Source organism: Lissotriton helveticus, chromosome 1_1 (genome assembly GCF_964261635.1).
Source record: "Lissotriton helveticus chromosome 1_1, aLisHel1.1, whole genome shotgun sequence".
Taxonomy (NCBI): Eukaryota; Metazoa; Chordata; class Amphibia; order Caudata; family Salamandridae; genus Lissotriton; species Lissotriton helveticus.
The window spans coordinates 1,239,482,524-1,239,505,321 of record NC_136057.1 but is presented as its reverse complement, the minus strand read 5'-3'; the positions used below and the strand labels follow the sequence as shown (position 1 = coordinate 1,239,505,321).

Below are 22,798 nucleotides of genomic sequence, written 5' to 3'. Positions count from 1 at the left end.
AGGGCGATTCAAGGAAGCACCGTCTTTTGAGAAATTTGTGAATATTGTGTAATTAAAACTTACTAGGAAACGTTGAGGTTACTGCAAAACCATGTAGGTGTATTATATGGCTTCAGACCGTGCTCATCCTCTCCTAGTCTATCAACTTGAAATGCATATTTAAGTGGAGCAATGCTTTTCATGGAACTCTGGATAGAACCAACGTTTTATGTTTACTTTCTGCTAACAGACATGTCATGCTACTTTAATATCTATGCTACTCCTCATCAGGATTTGAATAATGAAGCCTGCCAAACTACTCAAAAAACACCTGTTTTCTTAAGCGCCCTCTAACCAGTACAAATCCCAAATTACAAATAGCCAAGACATTCTGGCATATCCTTTCTCTTCACGTCAAAGAAACAGCTTTCCACCATTACTAGAAAGTAACGGTGAAGGTCCCAAGGTTGTACATAAAAAGGAAACCTGATTAGGGCGTGGCTGGTTTATAAGACTTCCCCCACTCCCCTTTGTGTACCACAGATTTCTGATACTCTTGTCACAACCATCTTTTGGAAGCATCTGTTAATTCCATAGCAAGGCCCAGAGGCATAAGCTGAGAAATGGAAAGAGGAACACTAGAGCCCTGTGGAAAACGAAAGCATTTAGTATAGGCAATGTATGTAAGTGTAGAATACATGCATAAGTGTAGCTTGTGTTTTGTTTTCCATCGTTGAGTGAGGGTTGGACCATGATTTCCGAAAGGCAAAGCCTAGATGGGGGTCACAATCCCTTCTCCTTCAACAATTGTAAAACAATATTTTTCTTAATATTTCACTAAAAACGAGTCCCAGTAATATGTAAACCATCCTTGACTCCTCTGCCAGTCCAAACTTCCAACACAAACCGCTAGGTCACATCCCTTCTGTAAGGCGGCATATTGACGTTTGATATGTTTGCCTTCTCAACCTAGTTCAGTTCTGTAGTATTATGATTTACAGACGCACATCACTCCATACCTATACTTCATATAAACTTTAACTGAGAAAGAGAAAAAGTGATGAATGGAATGCAATAATTGATGCGAGTTACTGGTGATAACTATTAGCTGCATCCCACTCCATGTTGATTTAGTTCCCTGTGCCCCTACAGGCAGTGACCAATGATTTGCAAACATTCTTGACCCCTCTCCCAAAATGGAAAGTAAAACCTGATATGTTAAGATTCAAGTATTCGGTCCATCACTTTGTTTTACTCATTGAGTATAGCTAAGCTGAATGAGTATCTCCTAGCATGGGTCGAATAACTTTACTGGGATCCGTGAAGGCTTCGATCTGGCTTTTTTCCTTCGTTTTACGTGATAACTCAGGCTTCAGAGACTTACTTTATTGCTGTAATTATTTTTCCTGTTGATTTTGTTACACAATCCCTGTAACGCCCTTCCTTTCAAAGCGCCTTGATGCATTCTGTGGACTCTGGGCAAAAGCAATAAAATAAATATACAATAACATTAATATCTTACTTGTATTTTGACACCTGCTTTTCTTCTGTGTTTTCAGCCAAATTATTGATTTAAAATTATAAATTAAAGGTATACAATTTGCTATTTTAGGTATAATAATGTTGTTTACTTATTTTCAGTATAAAGTGCTGTCTGTTTTGCCAGGATCAGGGATGGGCATTGCTGTTTCAACACCCTCTACACAAAAGGTGAGAGATGCACACCTTTTGGAAGACATTATGCAACTTGTTGGATTTAAAGGAACAGGTGTCAAGCATTGCATGCCTTAGCATAGTTCATGAAATGTTAACCACTTTCGTCTGAATACTGCAGTTTTTGGAACGTTTTAACATGGCTAAGTGTTAAAATGTAATTTATTTTTAACTTGTCTAACTCGCAGAAAATCAACATTTTTTCTAAGGGCTTCTTTTACCCTATAGCCTAAAGACAGTATTTTGAAATGTATGCAAGCGAAGTAAAGCACAAGGCTCAGGCAGGAATACCAGACGTAACAATGCAGGGTTCCACCCTGCGGGTATTACAATAAGACAAGTTGACCATTACAACCATTACAACGTGTGTTAATAACACCCACAGGTTTAAAATGCATCCCTTCAATATAAAACATAAGGCATATGTGGAATATAAAGTTAAACAGAGAAAGAGTGGAAGAAAAGGAAAGGAAAGACTGAAAGAAGAAGAACGGGAAAAAGAGAAGAGAAGGAGAAGAGGCAAACAGAGGAAAAAGAAAAGGAGGGATCCACGATAGGAATAAGGGGAATATATGCAGTAAAAGAAAAGATAACGATGTAATCAATTAGGAGACTTAGAGGAGAGATAGGTAGTAAAGGGGAGCCAAAGAAGATCAGATTTAATTTTTAGAGATACAGAGGAGGATGAAGCGATGGCAATCCTATGCTCGTCACAAATGAAATTCCACCAGGAAATTACAGATAATTTGGAGTTATCTTTCCAACAAGATAAAATCACTTTAAAAGCAACAGCAATAAAAAGATCAAGCAGTCTAGCATTAGATGGTACAATATCGATATCAGTTGAAACAGAACCTAGAAACACGTTCAAAAATGATACAGAGGAGGAGCAATGAAACATTTGCATGCAAATATTCCAAACAGAATTCCAAAAGGATAAAACAGAAGGACATTCATATAAAAGATGTTTAAGTGTACCTGTTTCTAAAGAACACGACCAGCATAATGAAGAAGCTGATGGGGAAAACCTAGAAATACTAACAGGCGTAATAACAGCTCTATGATAGATACAAAATAGTGATTGAGTAATGCGTGCAGCAATAGAAACTTTAGTCTTTCTCTGTTTAACTTTTCATTCCACATATGCCTTATGTTTTATATTATGTTTTTTTTTCATGTACCACTATAAGGCTTTGTATTGTGTTTGTTAAAACCTAATAAAAATTTCGTAAACTGAAAAAAAATGCATCCCTTCACTACGCTATGTAGTTGTCAATTCTGATAATGATGCATATACATGAATGCAATATATATATATAGCCCTTTCTTTACTTTTATCCTCACCATGAACCTTAAAAACATTACCTTCTCCAGTATTAGGGGTGTCTTTCATAGATTCACATGCTTAAATAATTCCCCGTCGTCGAAGTAGGAGTCCCACGGTACATAAAATAGTAGTTGAAACATATATACATAAAGTACATATATATATATTTTCTTATCCATTTCTACATCTTATTTGGATATATCTTATAAAGCTGTCACTAGCGTGCCATCAAGTTGCTGTACACTTTCTTATTTTTAATTTCTCTTGTGGGTCACAGCCTGAACAACTCTGGCCTTCTTTTTATATGATTTATCACTGCACTTTTTTTTATGGTCACTATCTATTACGACAGCACAAAATAAAAAAATAAAAATTCTCTCTTGTCTAACGCAATCAAATACAAATGTTGGTTCAGTGATCTATTTTGTGACTCTTCAACAGATCTGACGTTGTTTATTTCAGGGGTAGTCTTTTCAATATGCAATGCACATTCAATTTAATACCTAGACATTATGTCGCAACATGTTGAACATGTTTTTTCAATTAATTTCATGTAAAATCTTGAAACTTTCTTTTTTCTGGCACTATGTCGTTGTTCTTTGAGAGTTTCTGTTTTTTGCATTTTTAGGCTAACATTCAGTGGCCTTCCTATCTTCATCTGTCTAACCTGTCAACACGTACGCATATATGTTGCTTATTTTGCATTTACTTGATTAGTCATGCCTTAATTTGATTGTCACATTTGTTGATCTATTGCAAGTTTGCTTAGAAAAAATCATTTTGTTTGCGTTTTTATGCATTTACATAAGAGTAAGTCTGTCTATTATGTTCATCAGTAACGCAGAGCAGACGTGCACTTTTTTGAATTTTCCCACTTTTATTTCCACTATAAATTGTCCTTGTGTTTTTGAGCGCGTTATGTGAGCAAGCTCCCTAGTGGAGTGAAACGCGTCGTCTTTCCATTGAATAAATACGTCATTCTGCAACTCACTTGAGGAATGATTCTTTTGCCTGTAATTGTTGTTCACTACATTTGAAGAGGATAGCTGGAGGTCCATACCTGTTTGGTTCCGCCGATCACTGACGGAACAGGAGTGTTTCTTCATATATATATATATATATGTGTGTATATATATATATATATATATATATATATATATATATGTATACACATAAGTATATATATAGATATCAAAATATATCCAAAAGAAATAAAACCTTAAAGTACCATAGAACAACATTAGCCCATAGAAAGCATTGAGGGAGAGTTTACTTTAGTAACATATCCATGTCATTATAATAGTCCACATTCCAGCCAATCAGGCTGTAACACCCTCTAGAACCTTCTCCTCAGAAGCTCAAGCCCTCAGATTTTCTACCGCACGTCATGTGAAGGGAGTATCCCTGAGCTCTGCTCAGTTTCTTCATTCTACGCACCATCTATCTTCTACAACACGTCTTCTACAAAGAAATCTTGATTCCGGCCTTGTTCTGCCTTTGGTAAACTTCACCTTTTCCATGAGGACCCTCATAAAAAATGCATCTACTGTTTGTACACGGACCATGAGGTGAGGAACTGCAAGTTTTGCAGAACTTCTCCTTCAAAGACCCTAAAGGATAGAGATGCCCGTCTCCTTCTGTTGCTACAGAGGTGGAAGACTTCAGACAACCCCGTGTCTGATTTAGAGAGTGTCTTCCTGCCATTCTAAGACCTCTCTGAAGCGTGGGTCCGAGACAGAGATTCCTTCTCCATTTCTTAAAAAGAAGAAGCTTGTGGACGCTCCCAAGTCCGTCTCCCCACGGGATCTGCCGGCCTCTACGCCTACGGGACCTAGTTCTCTGGCGTTGCAGTCCCATTCCGTGCCCTCGTCATCCAAAACGAGTGCCAGCTCGTCGACGAGCTCGTCAACGCGCCCGTCGACGACTACAAGATCCGTCGACGTTGTGCCTACTTCGAAATCCGCCTCGTTGACGACCTTACCAAAGCGCCACTCGTCAATGAAGGATGAGTCGACGCGTCTTTTGTCGACGCTACTACCTTCGTCGACGCTACTACCTTCGTCGACGCTACTACCTTCGTCGACGGTAGCCTCGTCGACGTCTCGTACCTCGCCGACGTCCACCTCGTCGTCGATGACTCTGTCGACACTGAAGACCTCGTCGACGACAATGACATCTTCGGCGGCGGCAGCACCGTCGACGACAAAGGCGTCGGCTCCGTCGACGGCATCCGCTTCTTCGTCGACTCCTAGTTCATCATTGACTCATTCCCCGAAGACGACTTCGACGACTAGCTCGTCGACGGGTCCGTCGACGGAGCAGTATTCTCTGGCAACTGCGACCACCTTCACAGTGGTGACGTCTACTACTATAAAACGTCCGCCTCCACTGCTTCTGAGTCCTATCCAACATGGGACAGGTCCCCCTGCTCAACTCTTTGCGTCTGCAGAGGAGGAATCTTCTGATGGCTCTTACACTGATGACACCTTTCGTCCTGCAAGTAGCCCATCGGAGCTACATATAAAGTATCAAGACGATGATGATGATCATGATGAGAGGGGATCACACATCTCAGTTTGAGATGACCAGCAGGATGTTGACCCCGAGGTTCCTATGGCACAGATACCTGTGACTTTGATCTCTAACCTTCAACACATGCTAGACGATTACAATAGTCGTTTCCCACCTTCTTCGCAGGCCTCTCCAAATCCGCCTCCTCCGATGCGGGAGTCACTACAAGTTGCACAGGCACGATCACCAGTTCCTCAGGATCCTGATACTGATGATGATATTCGGAATGATACAGACCAGGATGATGACGCTGTCCTAGCGGATTGGGACAACTATCAGGCCCAGACTCAGTCTCCTCCTCCTACCACTCCTCTGGCTTCTCCCCCAGTGGACATTGGGGGTTTCCACCTTTTAATGATGAGAGCCGCAAAGCGTTTCCACTTGCCCATGGTCGTCAAACAACAGGACTGTTTTCTTTATGATTTCAAGGATCAGCCTTTAAAGCAAATGCATACCATTCCAATCATTGAATTCATTTGGAAGGAGGGACTCGAACTCATGGAACGTCCTAACTCAATCCCGGCCGTGCTTCCACACCTCGACAAAAAGTATAAGGTGCCAGAGAATTCACCAGCCTGCCTTGTGTCTCAACCAAAGCCAGACTCAGTCATTACGCACGCTGCCAAAAAAAAAAGAGGTCACGTAATCCGGCTTCTCCTGTAACATCCCCGCCGGATCAGGAAGGTCGCCGCCTGGATACCATTGGAAAAAAATTCCCCACAATGGCTGCAACTACTGTCAGGGCGGTAAATTCCTTAGCCATCCTTGGATGATACGACCGTCAGATGTGGTCTGAAATCGCAGCTTTGGTCGACCTACTTCCTGACTCCTCCAGGGCAGAGGCACAAAAGATCGTGCAGGAGGGCGAGAAAATATCTTCAGAAATTATAGACTGTGCAATAGATATTTTCTCAACAGATTTCAGACAGCTAGCAGGTGCTGCAGTCTTAAGACCTTAAGACAGCAGGGCTGGCTGAAGGCTAAGTCTTTTCGGCCTGAGGTGCAAGCAAGGGTACTTGATTTGCCTTTTGATGGAGGGTCCCTCTTCGGCAAGCATGTGGATGACGTCTTAGAGTCCATCAAGAAAGATACGGACACTGCTCACGCCCTGGGATCTCTCCAGTACCGGAAGCGGCCATTTCGTGGAGCACGTGGCAGGGGCACATCCTCCAATTTTCGAGGCTCCTCCCAGTACCGCTCCTATGGTGAAAACAAGCAACGCTATTCCTACCAACATCAGAATAGGCAGTCTGATTCCAGGCCTTATAGGAGAAAATCTAACTACAGAGGAGGTACTACCTCTAAAAAACAATGACTTTCTAAAGCCCAAGTATTATCCTGCTCTGAAAATTGGAGGTCGAATCTCCCAACACTTTTACACTTGGTCGAAAATAACTTCAGATCGTTGGGTCTTAAATGTCATCTCAAAAGGCCACGCTCTCAAATTTCTCAAATTTCCTCCCAACCGCCCTCCCTCTGGTCCCCCTCCAGCACACTTCGTTCCGCGCCGAGAGTCTTCACAAAGATCATGGCTCCGGTTGTGGCTTATCTACGCCTACAGGGCATACAAATCTACCCTTATTTGAACGATTGCTTGATAAAGGCCCCAACCTTTCTCGCAGCAGAACAACCCACTCAGACTTGCCTGTCAGTCTTCCAAGACTTGGGTCTTTCCATCAACCACGAGAAATCGCATGTCCGTCCAGCACAACAAAGGGTCTTTCTAGGTGCATTAATATATACACATCTAGCAAAGGTGTTTGTTTCGCAGGAGTGCCAAGATCGCATTGTCAAACTGGTGGCTCTTCTACGCTCCAGAAAGTCCGTTTCTGTCCGGATGTTAAAATCCTTTCTGGGTATGACCACGTCCTGCATACCGCTGATCCCCAATTGCAGGTTACACATGCGAGTCCTCCAAGAAGAATTAAACAAACAATGGCAGCAATTCTCAGGGACATTCAACAACAAAGTCTTCCTGACCCCTCGCATCCAGGGCGCATTGGAATGGTGGGCTCACCTTCCAAACATTGAAACAGGGCGTCTGTTTCAGGAAACAGCCCCCACGCTTACCCTTACAACGGATGCTTCCTTAGAGGGTTAGGGTGCGCACCTCGAAGGGTTGTCAGTCAACGGCAAATGGACGTCAGACCAGCGCAAGTGGCACATGGATCGGCTGGAACTCTTGCCTATTTTTCTTGCTCTGAAATCATTCAGTCTGCTGGTGGAAGGAGAGTCACTGTTGGTGCGTACAGATAACATCACCAGTATGCACTACCTCAACAAGCAAGGGGGTACGAGATCTCTTCTACTCTCCAGACAGGCACAACGGATCTGGGAATGGGCAATACAAGATCGTGTCCAGTTAACTGCAGTTCACGTACCGGGCATCTCCAGCGCCCTTGCAGACCCTCTCAGCAGAACGGCCACAGACAATCACGAGTGGGAACTCCATCAGCCAACTCTGTAGTATGTATTTCGCCTATGGGGCCAGCCGGAGCTGGATCTGTTTGCAACTCCACTCAACCGCAAATGCCTATGCTACTGAAGTTGGCATCCCCACAAAGGGTGGAGCGGGAATGCATTTTCGATCAACTGATCGAAAAAATTTGTATACGCTTTTCCGCCGATCCCTCTGATACCTCGCCTCCTGCACAGAATGAGACTTCAACCATGTCACATCCTGTTGATTGCGCCTAGGTGGCCGTGTCGACCATGGTTCACCGATCTTCTTTTTTCCCAGTGCGATCTGCTCCCTCTTCGCCCCCTGCCTCACCTTCTCACCATGAACCGCGGGCAGATATGACATTCAGACCCGGCATCTCTCCAGCTTCACGCTTGGAACCTGAGCACCGGGAGTTTGCCCACGCATGGGCTTTCTCCACTACAAAAAGCTATAAATGGAAATGGAAGCGGTTTTGTGTTTGGTGTTTGGTGCCACTCGCAAAACATTGATCCTTTGCTTGCTACTCCTGAGCAGATCTTGCCCTTCTTCCTCCTTTTGGCAAAGTCGGGACTTTCACATTCCACTCTCAAGGTTTTCCTGGCTGCACTTTCACGTTTTCGGCATGATGGTTTCACATCTCTGTATTCCTCACAGATCATTCGCCAATTCTTTAAAGGTCTGTTCCAGATATTTCCACCTATCCGGCGTCCTCCACCTTCTTGGCATCTGAATCTTGTCTTGGCCCAGCTTCTTAAGTCTCCATTTGAACCAATCCACTGAGCGGATTTGAAATTTCTTACTTGGAAGGTTTCCCTCCGCCTCGCACTGACGTCCTCCAGGCGAGTGAGCGACATGCAGGCTTTTACAATCCAGCCTCCGTTTCGTCTGTTTTCCAAGGACGCTGTTCTACTACGTTCAAACCTTAAGTTTATGCGCAAGGTCCCTTCGGACTTCCACCTTAACAAACCTGTCATACTCAAAACCTTTTTCCCTAACCCTCAGTCTCCTGCTGAGCGTACTCTTTAATCCCTGGACTTGAAACGATGCCTCAAATTCTACATCCAATGTACTGCTGCTTTTCGAAGGTCGGCCCAGCTCTTTGTGGCTTATGGACGGATGCGCAAGGGTCATCCAGTCACCAACCAAACAGACCATCACTCGTTGGATTTCTTCTGCCATATCCTACTGCCATCAACGGGCTGGCAAGCCTCTTTCTGCTCCGGTACGAGCACATTCGACGAGGGCAGTAGCATCCTCTACTGCCATATTTGCTGGAGTGCCTCTACATCAGATCTGCAGGGCGGCAACGTGGTCTAGCAGGCACACGTTCACGAGGCACTATTGTCTGGAGGCAGCTTCTGCTGCGGATACTCGCTGCCACAGCAAGAAACTGATGTGCACAACCCACTGGGGTTTCATTGACATTTTATGAGGTGGAAAAACGGCATGCAGCCCACTGGGGTAAAACACATTACTACAAGATCCAGGTGGCCTTTGGGGTTAGCCACGCCCATTGGGGCGGGCTCTTTGACAACAGAAATGCCTTTAAATGTGCCGAGCCGTTTTTCAAAACTTCAAGCATGCAGCCCATGATTAAGTGCTAGCACAGCACGAAACGCGTCGGGGAGCAGGACTTTACAATTATGATGTCATCACGCTTTTACCTGTGAGCAGTGCTTTCATTAAAGATTTTCGGCATATTCTTACCGGCTGTTCCATATCAGGCACCTTCTTTAACAGATATATATATATATATGTATGTACTTTATGTATATATGTTTCTACTACTATTTTATGTACCGTGGGACTCTCACTTCGACGACGGGGAATTCTTCAAGCATGTGTATCCATGAAAGACACCAATACTGGAGAACCACAGTTTACAGGTAAGTAACTATTGTTCTTCCTTTACCTCTACCCACCCCTGAACCAGTGGCGGCTGGTGACTGCAAAAAGTGGAGAGGCAAAAGTCAACCAGATTTGCACTATGCAATTTAGCAAAGCAAGCAACCTGATGCCTGATTTTCTCATGGAAAGTCTGGCTCGGAAGAGTGGGTCAACACAGATGTTCATTTTTACACAACTCAGTAGTATTCTTTTATCGACCGAGAGAGGGTGAAAGGCTAAGTGGAGATCATCAACCTTGTCGGAAGGCTTTGTGGATGCATTAGTCTAATGAGCCTTCAGACCCAGCTAAGAGGAAAGAGACCCGAGGCTAACTGGATTACATTTAAAACTTCACTAGTATTACCAGCGTATGTTCAGCACAATTTCTCATCAACTCACATTCATCCATCTACCCATACACTCTCATTTCCCCACTGAACTATATACTCCCAGCCACACACTCACCCATTCTGCTGTTCACCCACTCACACTCATTCACACATTCTCATCTAACTATCTTCCCACCCATTCACCAAATTCACATTGCCTTACTGCCTCACTGTTATACTTTCAGTTATTTAAAAAGGTTATTGAAGGCAGTAGGTTGTATTTCAGTCAACTCGTGATGTTTTAACAAGATAGTCTACCCGCTGTACCATTCTCACAGTCAACCACTTAGTTACTCACTCAACTACACACGTAAGATCATTCCCCTACCTACCTACCCACACAACAATTATTTAGCTTTCTTCCACCTTACATCATTCACTTACTCACTCATATTCACCCATCCGCATCAAGCTTCCCACTGCCATTCACCCAATTCATATAATCAGTCATCACATTAACCTATCCACACAGTCAACCCCACCACATTCAATGACTCGCCCATTCACACTCACTCACCAAACATCACTCATTGTGTAGCCAGCAATTTCATTAATGAAAAGCTACACTATGTGGCGTTGTTAGTGTTTGTTTTATTCTCCCTGCAGATGACCTCTAGATGTCTACTGCCACAACAAGCACATTTGTTCTACATGGGAGATAAAAGAACCATATGTAATCGTAACAGTATAAAACGTTTTGCCCTGGCCCCATTGGTGCTGCAGAGGAGACAGCACAGCAGTTAGAAAATTATAATTTTTTTCTTTTTTTCTCCAATTTATTGGTGCACTTTTTTTGAGGCAGCTGCTGATCCGGTCCACTTACTTGAAAAAGTTATGTTAGGTCGCACTCATCAGGATTCCTTTTTTGCAAATTTATTTAGTACGAACTCGACCCAAAGGTATTCTCTAGCCCTTTACATGAGCATCAGTTACATTAAACAAGAGCACATTCGTATTGTTTTTTTAGGCATGGGGAGACTAAGTGAGTTGCCCAGAATGACAGGATGTTAAGCTGACCTCAAGACTCTAACCGGACTCCACAGTCATTACACCACACCTTTATTTATATTTCCAAACTTTACAGCTTTTCGTGTGGTATGGTATAGAGATGAAAACCTGTTTCAAGCCTCTCTAAATTCACTAAACTAAGACGTCCAGAATGCAGGTTTGTACACTTCACACCTCAGACATATGTATTCTTCTCAGTGAGCCGCATTCATACCTATATGACAAATGTTCCAGGGCCTTATACAAGGAAGCTATGACAGGAAAGGGGGTACAGCCCTTGAGCGCTTATACAGGAGCCGCTGCTGCCCTGAACCCTAAAAACTCCTTTCCTCACTCTAACTCTATTCTCCCCTGAACCCTATAAAATACTTCCCTCCCTTTACATCTACCTGTCCTGAACCCTAGAGAAAATTAGTCCTTTTACCACCACCCACCCATGAACCATAAAAAACCCCGGCCTCTTTACCTCGACCAGTGCCTGAACCCTAAAAACCCCTACATTCCTTCACCTCTGTCTGCCCCTGAAACCTAAAACAATTCTACCTCCCTTTACCTCTACCCCACCCAAACCCTTTTCCTTCCTTTACTTCGACCCGTGCCTGAAGCTAAAAAAAAACTCCTTACCTTCCTTTAACCCTACCTTGAGCCCTAAATACCCACTTAGCGTCCTTTACCACTGCCACGCCCTTAACCCTAAAAACACCTGGTCTCATTTTACCTTCACCCATGCCTGAACCATTAAAACCCCTTACCTACCTGCCCCTGACACCTAAACCCTAATTGCTACCCCCCTTTACCTCTACACTCCCCTAAACCCTAAAAACACTTTACCTCCAGTTAACACATCCCTGCCCCTGAACTCTAAAGACCTCTTACCTCCCTTTTCTCTGCCTTCCCTTTACCGCTACCAGGGTCTAAACCCTTTACCTACACCCGCCCCTGATCCTTAAAAAACCCTGCCTTCCTTTACCTCTACCAGTACTTGAGCCCTTTAAATATCTTACCTCCCTTTTGGTCTGCCCTCCTTTACCACCCTTAACACTTAGCCATCTCTTGAATGTTTAATTTTTTTAAATAAAAGATAGCATAATTATGACATTTGAAGAAAGAAACGTACCTCCCTGGTAAAGTACCACAAAGGGGCCTGCATGGGACTAAAGTGTAGCAGGGTAAAGACTGCATATCCCAAGGCAGTCACCCTGTTCAACTTTATCAAGGTTTCAGGAAACAGTGCCTTGTTACAGCTTTTTCTTTTGTCGTTTAGAAATAAGTAATAATGATTTATTGATGGCTATGAACAACTTGTACCCCATAATCACGAAAAGTTCCAACAATCGGAAATTCTCATAACCAGAGTCACTAATCACTGTTGACTGTAAAACATTTGCAAAATTTGGTGTCCCTTTGTAGGAAAAATGTTACCCATTCTAATTATATTAAAGAAACCACTGTTGACAAATGCAGACTTTGATCCAATGGCAGTGTCTTCTGTAATACCATGGCCAAGACTGATTAATGGTTATTAGCTACTGAAAAATCCTTTGGCAGACATGTCTTGCCTTTTGCAATTGAAATTTTATAATTGTATAGCCAAGGCAACTGCATTACATTTATTGTTGTGATCCTTCACACTAAACTTAGAGAATGTATTTTGTTAATGGCATCCATCTCCATTTTCCCACACCATAGAGTGCACAGTTTTATGTCCCTATTCCCTGCAAAAATGTATTATAGCCTGCCGTAGTGGGCTTTACCGGCCATTAAAGGGCCGCTCCAGCGTTAAAGGCTGAGCTGAAGGCGAGGGCCCTTAACAAGGGAGTGGGCCTTTATTGGCTGGTATTCCTTCCCATCAGGGCAAAATAATCTTATTATTAAAACAAAGGCCTCACAGAGCCGGAGGGGGTTAAAATCCCTTTGGGCTCAGTGAGGCCTTTGTTCACAGCTGTTGCTGTGAATGTTCCATTGCTATTAGCGTTTGAACATTCACAGCAAGAGCTGTGAAAAGGGGCTGAAGTCAGCCCCTGGTTCTCTCTGGCTTGACTACATTGCTTTTCGTAGTTTGGCCAAACCAGGGGGATCCAAGAGCTGAGCAGCCTCTCCCTTCCTCTGAAGCTCAATTGATCAGCGATAGGGAGTTGGGGAAAGCTCGGATGTGGCATACAGCACAGCCTCTGCCTTTCTCTGCCCCCTTCATGTGTTCTGGAGAGGCAAGGAAAGAGAAAGGCAGAGGCTGTATATTAGAACTTTGAAATGTTGAGTGCAGCTGGCCTATATCAGTTCATATAAGCTGCTGCTTCTCCATTGTCTTCAATGACTCTGCTCTCACCAGGAAATGAAGAGAAAGAAATCATTTGTCACTGTCACCCCAGATCAGATTGAACTCCGGTAGATCAACAATGCAGTCCCTTCCATTAAGGATTTGTGACAGTATTTCAACATGAAATACTAGAGAAAACACACTTGCTTTGCTTTTGCCAAGCCCTAGAAGTTAGGATCGTTTGTGCTTTACTGAATTGGAGCTTCTACTGGGGCACCTACTCTGTTCATATTTGTAAGTGCTCTCCGTTGAGATTTAATTTCTGTGAAATGTGCACCAGTACCTGAATGGAACCTAATTTTTTCAGAGACAGTTCCCAGTTTTGCCGAAAAAGTCTTCGTAACTTGAGTAATTTTTCTCGTTAATTAGTATGTGGTACCCCGGGTAAATGTATTGTGCAGATTCTGCACTACAGCTCCGTAAAGGACCACAAGGTAATGTATCCAGTGACCTTGTGTGCATGTAATCGCGGCAATGTGATGGTTACTCCAGCATCTTCATCCACCAATCTGTGAGAATGTGAATCCTCGTCAAGAGAAGTCGACAAGATTACAAAGAGGTGCAACTCCACCAAACAGGGATGCTTCCTCTTAACTAAATAGAGTGCTTCTTTGTTTGGTTGAGATGTTCTCATATTCCTCTGCATCAATAGCGCGTCATCAAAATCGGCTGGAAACGCGCTCGAGAGCCTCTTGTTAATCTCTCCATCAATGTGGGGAAAAGGCGGGAAGCCCTGTGCATACTACTAATGAAAAACAAGCCTTCCCCGTATTGATTTCTGGCCTGGGGACCCTATTCCCTGGGCCTGGCCATGACTCCCTGGAGCCCACTCAGGGCACCCAGTGTGCTATGACCCTGCGGTCCCCACCAGCTCCCCCCCTCCAGGTGGTGCCAGCATTACTCCCACACACAGGGAGCTGCTAAACATGCATGACGGCGGATAGGGAAACAGATGAAAACCTCATTCCCAGCAAGAGGGAGTAGTTTGACCACTCCCGCTGTCTGAGAGTGGAGTTAATGTTTGCTCTGACTGCCACAGCTCCCACCAAGTCAGAGCAAACAGTTATGTGGGCCACCTGACACATATCAGGAGCTGGTGCGGGTAGGGGGGGAAGGGGGGTGTTGGGGTCCCCATGGCCATTGTTGACTCCGGGGGAAGGGGGTTGGGCATGCGACCCCCTTCCCGTTTCTATGATTGTATTTGCCCTAGGGAGGTGGTGTCCCAGGGACCCGGGGGGTTGTGGGGGTGGGGGGGTATACGTGGTTCTCTGCATATTATTCCATTTTGCCCAGGGGAGGTGGTGGTCCTGGGGGCATATAGGCATATAAAAGCCCCAGGAGGGGGTTTCTGGTGTGCCCACTTCCTTTTAATTTTTTAATGCCCACTTGCCCCCGGGACCTGGCCCATCCGGGGGGCTATAATGTACACAAGCGCAGGAGACTGCACTTGTTTTTTTTTTATTTGTGCTGCAGATGTGTGACTGTCACAATTTCGTGGCAAATATTTCTTTTTTAATGTTCCTTTTTGACCTGGTGGGATCCCTGGGGGACCCCAGGACCAGAGTTAGGGGGTCAGAGTATTGCTACCTTGTCCCCTTTCCTTTTTTAACATTCAATATGGCTGCCAATACTTCCTGGTTAAAGTGTTGGCAGCCAATCAGATATCAGCATGGGGACTGTTGAATCCGCACCTCTAAATATCCAAATTTGGATTTCCTTTAATATCTCCAAAACTACAGAACAGATTTACACCAGATAAGCAAAAGCGTGATCACTATAAAATAAGCCTTTCTGCCAAATTTGGTGCGATTCCTTCTAGCAGTTCAGGCTGTAGTCGTGTTCAAAACCCCTATGAGAATTGACATAGGAAATGCACTTTTTTTTTACCCCCTCCTTCTTTTTCATAGCCCCCACATAACGTATCACCCCAAAACTTTCCATGCACAACTTGAATCGGTGGAACACTTTTTTGGGAAAATGTTGTGAAGATTTGTCAAACAGCGCCAGAGTTATAAGCAAGTCAAAAAACACTTTTCCAATGGACACATGCTCCTACCATTATCTCCGAATCCCCAAAATTGCCACCTCTTCACTTCTCCACTCTCTACCCTACTCTTTAATGTGTCCCCTGTTGTGGATGCCTTTAAACGTTTCTAATATTTTTAGACAAGGGTAGTTAAAGCACACCTTTTTAAACCATCTGATTGTATACCTGAATGTGTTCGCTAATACGTTAAAAATGTACTCATTCTGATTGCTATTTTAATTTGATAGCAAGATATAGTATGTGCCAAGAAGTGTTGTAGCATGACGTGAGGCTTTGGGGCTTGTTATAAATAACATAAAAATTCAAACAAAATGCTTCATGTGATTATTTATGGTTATTTTATTTCTCCCTACAGCCACTTGTTTTTGGTGCCATGGTCCACAGAGATGAAGCTTTTGAGACCATTTTCAGCCAGTATACAAAAATAACTTCATCAGCATCCAACGGTGACACATAGTCCCATGCCAGATGGAACGTGTCTTTGGTGTTTTTCTCTTTTCTTCTTAACAATTTGAGAATGAAACTAAATTGGAATATTCCCATTATCAATTTTGAAATCATTTGGTCATGGGGGTTATATTTTTTGTTACAGATTAATTGCATATTTTTATACATATATGCCTTCACATTTGTTTTAAGTTTTTTGTTTTTAGAAGGCTGAAAGAAAACGCTGTCATCACTATCTGCCTTGCACAGAAAGCACTTTTATATGTTGCCTTTGCAATCTCTTCATCTACGAAAGCTCCATTGTGTTTAAAGTAAAATTAGTAAAATAATCTTTGTCCCTGAACTATAATACTCTCCATGTGTACTTTGTTTTCTGAGGGAGGTCCAGGGTTCTTTGCATGGTGAAACTAGAATAGTTGGAAAGATTTGTGGTGATTGACGTGCATTTTTCATCTTTCATCTAGTATTTTTTTCTGGACTATTGTGATTGTAATTCTTCAGCAACTCCCTAATTAGTAAGGCACATCATATTATTTTTCTTCTCCACCCACATGGCCAGAGATTCCATTCGTATGACCAAAAGTTGATACTGCTGGGAGTAACCAAAGCAAGTAATACAGCATGTATTCAGCAGAACAGAATTTGTTTTATGTATCACCTTGTATTTCGAGTAGTCTCCTATTCGTTTGTCCCATTAGTAAGCGCAACATGTGCATATTTTTGAAAGTGTAAAAAAACAATTCAAACCCTATGACCATTACTCTGGGTAATTGTGTAATATAACTGCACTTTGATGGGGGTCTTGCTTTTAAAGCCTACCTGCACTATTTCCTTTTGAACTTTTACAAGGATTTCTGTTTTTCCTTTTGTTGGCATTGTTTACCCATTGTTTTTTACTAAATGTTTCCGTCAAAAACTTTGTTCATGTGTTGTTTAATATTATACTTGAATACGTATCTGCTTGTTGTACATATTAATTTTCAGCGTTGTTATTCCTTAGACTTCCAATATGGGCACTGACCAGCCACATACGTACTAACTCGCTTAGGTAGCAATGTACCTCTCTCCTCTGTGCCATTTGTGCTTGTTTCTCCTACAAGTGAAAACTATCTCTAGCCCTGGCCTTAAACTTGCCCATGATCATTGTAGCATTTACAATTTGTAACCAGGTTCTTTCAACTTTGAATAATTTATCACCTGACATTTCTGTAGTGATAAAATAGTACTTTATCATAAAACACATACTTAGGGAATACAAGGTTAACATACGTAATTAGTCAACTGTTTCTGGTGGATCAAATTGTTATTGATTCTCTTTTAAAATATATTCTTGAGACCATCTTGCAGGTCCTTACAGGGTTTAATATAATTCATTGACATCTGTTCATATATTAGTTCAGAGTTACAACAGCACACCCTCCTCTCAAATGTACATGATTTAGCTTGAGACACTTTGCCTTTGACAAGTAAGATTTATTATTCCTATTTTGCTCAAAGTATATACAATTTGCAAATTTAGTCAGCTGATTTGAATAATTGATTTCCTTGAGTGTGTATTTCAATTGAATTTGTTTGTGGCTCGATTTACTGAATCCATTACAATTGAGTCTCGCCTACTAACACATGAAACCATAGAACATACCAATTGAATGAGTGATTACTGTATTACAGCCATTTTGTGCTGAAAGTAAACTACAACCTAATTTAGAAAATGTAGTATAGAATTTCTCCATCAATATTATTCTTTAAAAGACATTACAAGCTTCTATTATCACTTGATTTGTGTCATAAGGCAAATGATTAAAATCCAATCAGAACATTTCAAATATACATACCTTTGTGACTGTCTGTCTTTCGGGCACACATTATTGTTAAAGAGATTGGTTCAATGTGAGAGGACATTTGAAAACCACACACTGACGAATGCAAATCGCCGAAACGAGTCTGTGGTTTAGCCTGTAGTTAATAAACTACGTGACACGGAGCCTCCCGAGTGCTGTCTCTTTATTCCTGGAGATTTACCTGGAGTTGTCGAGATATATATATATATATATATATATATATATATATATATATATATATATATACAAAAAAGGAGAGAACTCTGGGTAGGTCTCAGTTTAGGTGGAAAGCAGCTCCTGTTAGAGCACTCTCAACACCAGCGACACTCTAGATCTGCTCACCTCAAATGTCTGTTTTTCTATCAAAGTTTTTAAGCATAGGATTAGACAGTGCTATCCATGCCGAGATAGAAAATGACAAAGTCTTTCGCCATTTAAACAGCAAAGTCTTTAAGCATAGGACTAGTACAGTGCAGTCCTTGCCGAGCTGTCAAATAACAAAAGCCATTTATCACTCCAGGCACAATATTACAGCTTTGAATTAGTAAAATACCAACTCAAGCCAACCTGGAATGATTAAAAGCAACCCCTGAAAGGGTTTTGTTTTGATATATATATATATATATATATATATATATATATATATATTTTCTCGCTCCACTGTCAAAAAAGACCGGACCAGCACTCAGGTTAGAACAAACCTTGCTTAGGTTTATTACGCAAAATAACAAGACGTGTTTCAGCCTTAGCCTTCGTCAGTGTCAGCTGGTGTCGGTGAGGCGGAAGTAAATATCGGCATTTTCATGTAAGAACATAAACAAAGGACTTAACATTCCATTTTGGTCGCCATCTTAGAGTGGCTAAATAACAAAAGTATATACAAAACATTCGTTAGCAGAAAACTGCTTTCAGAATTCATTTTCTACATCTCGTGATTATACAGAGGTGATTTAAGGATGGGTATAGTTGGAGAAACGATACATAACCGTTATAAAATACATCAACATTATGTCTCCGCTCTCACTTCACAGATGTGTAGTTAAAACTTCAATTAGCCACTCCTATAGCATTCTTCAAATTAATCGTTGCATGATTCACTTTGAACATAATTGCATTGATATGTGATTAAGCCCTGAATGGGCAAACAGTGACAAATTCTCACATATATTGTTCCCTTCCCTATCACTGGTTGGAACAACTATCAATGTTTGTAAAGTGTAAATCATCTGCTTCCAATTAAATAGAGATCTCATGGTCACCGATAGCCCCCAAGGGACCTACCCTGACACTGGTGCTGCTCTTTGTAGGTGATGGGCTACAGGTGAGTAATGAGTTCCTCACCCGCATTGAGCCCCTTCGGCATTTTCGTTTGAAGTTCGATAATGTACCTGGACTCCAGACGCCTTAGTCTTTTCTTGTAGTCCCCTCCCCTTATGTCCAATGTGATGCAGTCAAGGCAAAAGAAGGTTAGGAGATTTCTGTCACTATTGTGGTGTGTGGAAAAGTGCCTAGCCACCGGGTAGTTTTCATCTCGGTTGGAAATCGCCCTTTGGTGCTCTAATATACGTAGTTTTACAGCGTTCACTGTGCTTCCTATGTAGTGATAGCTACAGGGGCATTCTAGGCAGTATACCACATGTGTCGTGGAGCAGGTCATGAATTTTGAAATCTTAGTGTGCGAGTTTCTTTCTGGCACTTGGTAAGACAGGACTCTCATGACTCTCTTACTAGAACTGCATGCCTTGCATTTCCCGCAGGGATACGAGCCATGCATTGCATGCAGTCCAGTTTTAAATGTTTCCTTTTTCCTTAGCTAGATGACTCTGGACTAGCTTATCTTTCAGAGACTTCGTCTTTCTGAAAGAGATTTGAGGATGATTGGAGAGCTCTTTCCCAATCACTACGTCTGACTTCAAGATATTCCAATTCTTGCACATAATCGCCCTCACCTTACTCGCTGCCACCGAGTAATTGGTGATGAGCTGTACAGCGCCTGTTCCCTCTTTCGAATTACGACCCTGTCTGTCTCTCAGTAATGTTATTCTGTTGGTCATATCAACCTTACTTTTGGCATGCTGGAGTACCTTTGATGGATAGCCGCGAGATTTGAAGCGTTTAATGCTTTTGTCTGCTGCATCCTCGTAGTCTGTCCCCATTGAACTGTTTCTTTTTATTCTTAATAGTTCCCCATAAGGGATACTATTAACCAGGGTCTGGGGATGGCTACTTCGTCCATGAAGGACCGAATTCCCAGCTGTACTTTTCCTATATAGGGCCGTTTGAATTGTCCCTGATTCAACAAATACCCTCAGGTCCAGGAAACTGACTCCTTCCCAACTTATTTCATGGGTGAATGTTAGATTTAATTCATTCTGGTTCAGAGCTGTTATATATTCTTCTGCTGAGGATTCTGATCCCTTCCAAATGATGAAGAGATCATCGATGTATCTCCTCCAGCAGACCACCCGGTCCACCCACTCCCCTTTGTCATCGGCCCAGGCCACCTGCTTTTCCCACCAGCCCACGAATAAATTTGCGTAGCTGGGGGCGAAGCAGGTGCCCATCGTCGTCCCTCTGATTTGCCTGTACCGTTGCTCTTGGAAAATAAAGATGTTGTTATTAAGGCAAAATGTAATGAATTCCATTATCATTTGACTATGTTCCAGGTATCTGGCTGATCGAAGGCCACGGAACGTTCCCACTGCCTTAACTCCGTCCCGATGTCTAATACTCGTATAAAAGCTAGAGATATCAAGAGTTATCATAATGAAGTCACTCTCCCAGCTTACATCTTGTATTTTCTTCAGGAAGTCTTTCGTGTCTCTTGTATAAGAACTCAGTTGTGTTACCCACGGGACTAAAAAAGAGTCCATTAATTTTGACATATTTTCAGTCAGCCCTCCAATTGATGACACGATTGGTCTTCCTGGTGGTCTAGCGGCATCTTTATGGACCTTCGGCAGATGGTAGAAGGTGGGTATCTTGGGTGATTGTTCTGTAGGAATAAATGTTCTTCTTTCGAAAGAATTCCTTTCCCGTACCATTGTCCAATCAGGGTATGATATTCTCGTATGCTGGATTGGTAATCTGCTTCCGTTGTTGGTAAATAGTTGTCCCTATCCTGTAATTGTCAAAGTGCTTCTCTACAGTAGTATTCTCGGCTGAGTATCACGACATTCCCGCCCTTATCTATATATATAATACACTGAGGAGTAAAATTATGCCTCCTGGAAGAGAATGTGCACTTAGTCTTGACAGTTACTCTAATTCACTTTTACATGTCAGCGGCTTATTAACATTTACATTGTTATCATCATAATTAAAAGTCCAGAGTAATTGCCTTGTCTCTGAACTATGGCTTTATCTAGTATCACTTACACAGTCAGCCTCAGACTAAAATTATGTGGAACTAAACAGGTGTCTTTAACAGATAAAACGTTATCCTTTCTTAACAAATTTTCCATTTTAAAATGGTTTAGAATATCGCTGATTCGTTATGCGTCAACGTTATTTTCATTCTTGTGATTTTTGTGTCCAAGAATTGCAGAGGTAGGTGGCACAGTGCTTGATACTAGGAAAGCTGTTCTTTTTGTTACAAACATTTGGAGTCAATACTATTTTTAGATCCTGATGTGAAGTATTGCAGGGGTGTTTGAAAATCATTTTTTTAAACCCCATAACAGTTTAGTTTGTAATACCTTCTGTTCTTGACACTTGACTTGTATGCATTAGGATACTATCACTCCTTTCGTAAATTGGATAATCTTCAACTCTACCCTAAGTCATGTTGAAATATTGTCCTATAATGATTGTCTTATTTGAATGGAAAATTCACACCGTAAACATCTATATATTGTCAGTCTGGTCAGCTGTTTGAAATGCAGTTGTGGTCTTACAAAGCAAATCAACAATGGAAATATAGTTCAATGAGAAATGTTCAAGTCGCGCCTAATTTGAAATATATACCTATTTTGTAAATAGATTTCTGGCCTAGTTAGTAATAACAAATTTATACTGATTTAAACTTTTGATAAACACTGTAATGTGAATTGGTACTTTCTCATTGGCAAGAGATATTTGGAGTAATTGGAGGCCGATTGGATAAGCAGTGTAGAAATACATCTACTGTTCAGTGAAAAAAAGCAGATTAACAGTGTTTTTTATGCTTTGTACTGTAGTTCTTTGTTCTGTTTTTTACCAAGGCATTCACCTGAAATACATTTACATGAGTATTTCATGTGTTAACTTTGACTAATTTCCATGAACGATGTTTCTGCTCAGAATGTTTTAAACCATGCTGCTGGACTTAAAGCCCTATTACCCAGCTAAACTTTGCTGGATGCAGACAGAAGAGCACTTTAATGGGCATTAAGAGTTTCTTGAACATGGTATTAAAAGTCATTTTAATAGAGCAATGATTGATTATTTTCAGTACAAAATAACTGGATTTGTATAGTGAAAACATTGTGTAGCACCTGTTTTAATGTAGAGGAATACATAACTATTGAACATTTTGTTCTGTTACACTTACATTAAGTGATACTTTATACAGTGCTGCACAGAAAGAGGTAGTTACATTGTAATGTATGTACAATAGATACATGGCATTACACAGTAATTTTAGGGCTGTATTTGAGATTACATTAATTCTGCATACGCTTCTCCTGTGTCCTGATTTTAGGGCTTTGTACAAACTCTCACTGCTTTCCCTATTCAAAAAAAGCAATATAATTTTGTAACTCGTTGCTTATTTGTAAATGTAAACATGTGTAAGTCAATATAATGTACAACATTTAGATTTAGTTTGAAATGTTACTTGTCATTTACTG

The 22,798-nt window shown here is 41.8% G+C and overlaps 1 protein-coding gene across 4 annotated transcripts in view; it reads left to right on the top strand.

Moving 5' to 3' along the window:
• The window catches only part of GRAMD4 (GRAM domain containing 4), a 480,409-nt gene extending 463,365 nt beyond the window's left edge, over positions 1–17,044 (top strand). For 3 of the 4 annotated variants that reach the window (XM_078679714.1, XM_078679734.1, XM_078679743.1), the window contains 2 exons: positions 1,621–1,689; positions 16,037–16,279. In XM_078679714.1, the coding sequence (XP_078535840.1) occupies positions 1,621–1,689; positions 16,037–16,138 (171 nt within the window). In that variant the 3' untranslated portion in view covers positions 16,139–16,279. Of the gene's footprint in view, positions 1–1,620; positions 1,690–16,036 lie in introns of all 4 variants that reach the window. The other variant, XM_078679725.1, reaches the window with a different exon arrangement.
• Positions 17,045–22,798: the final 5,754 nt, after the last annotated feature.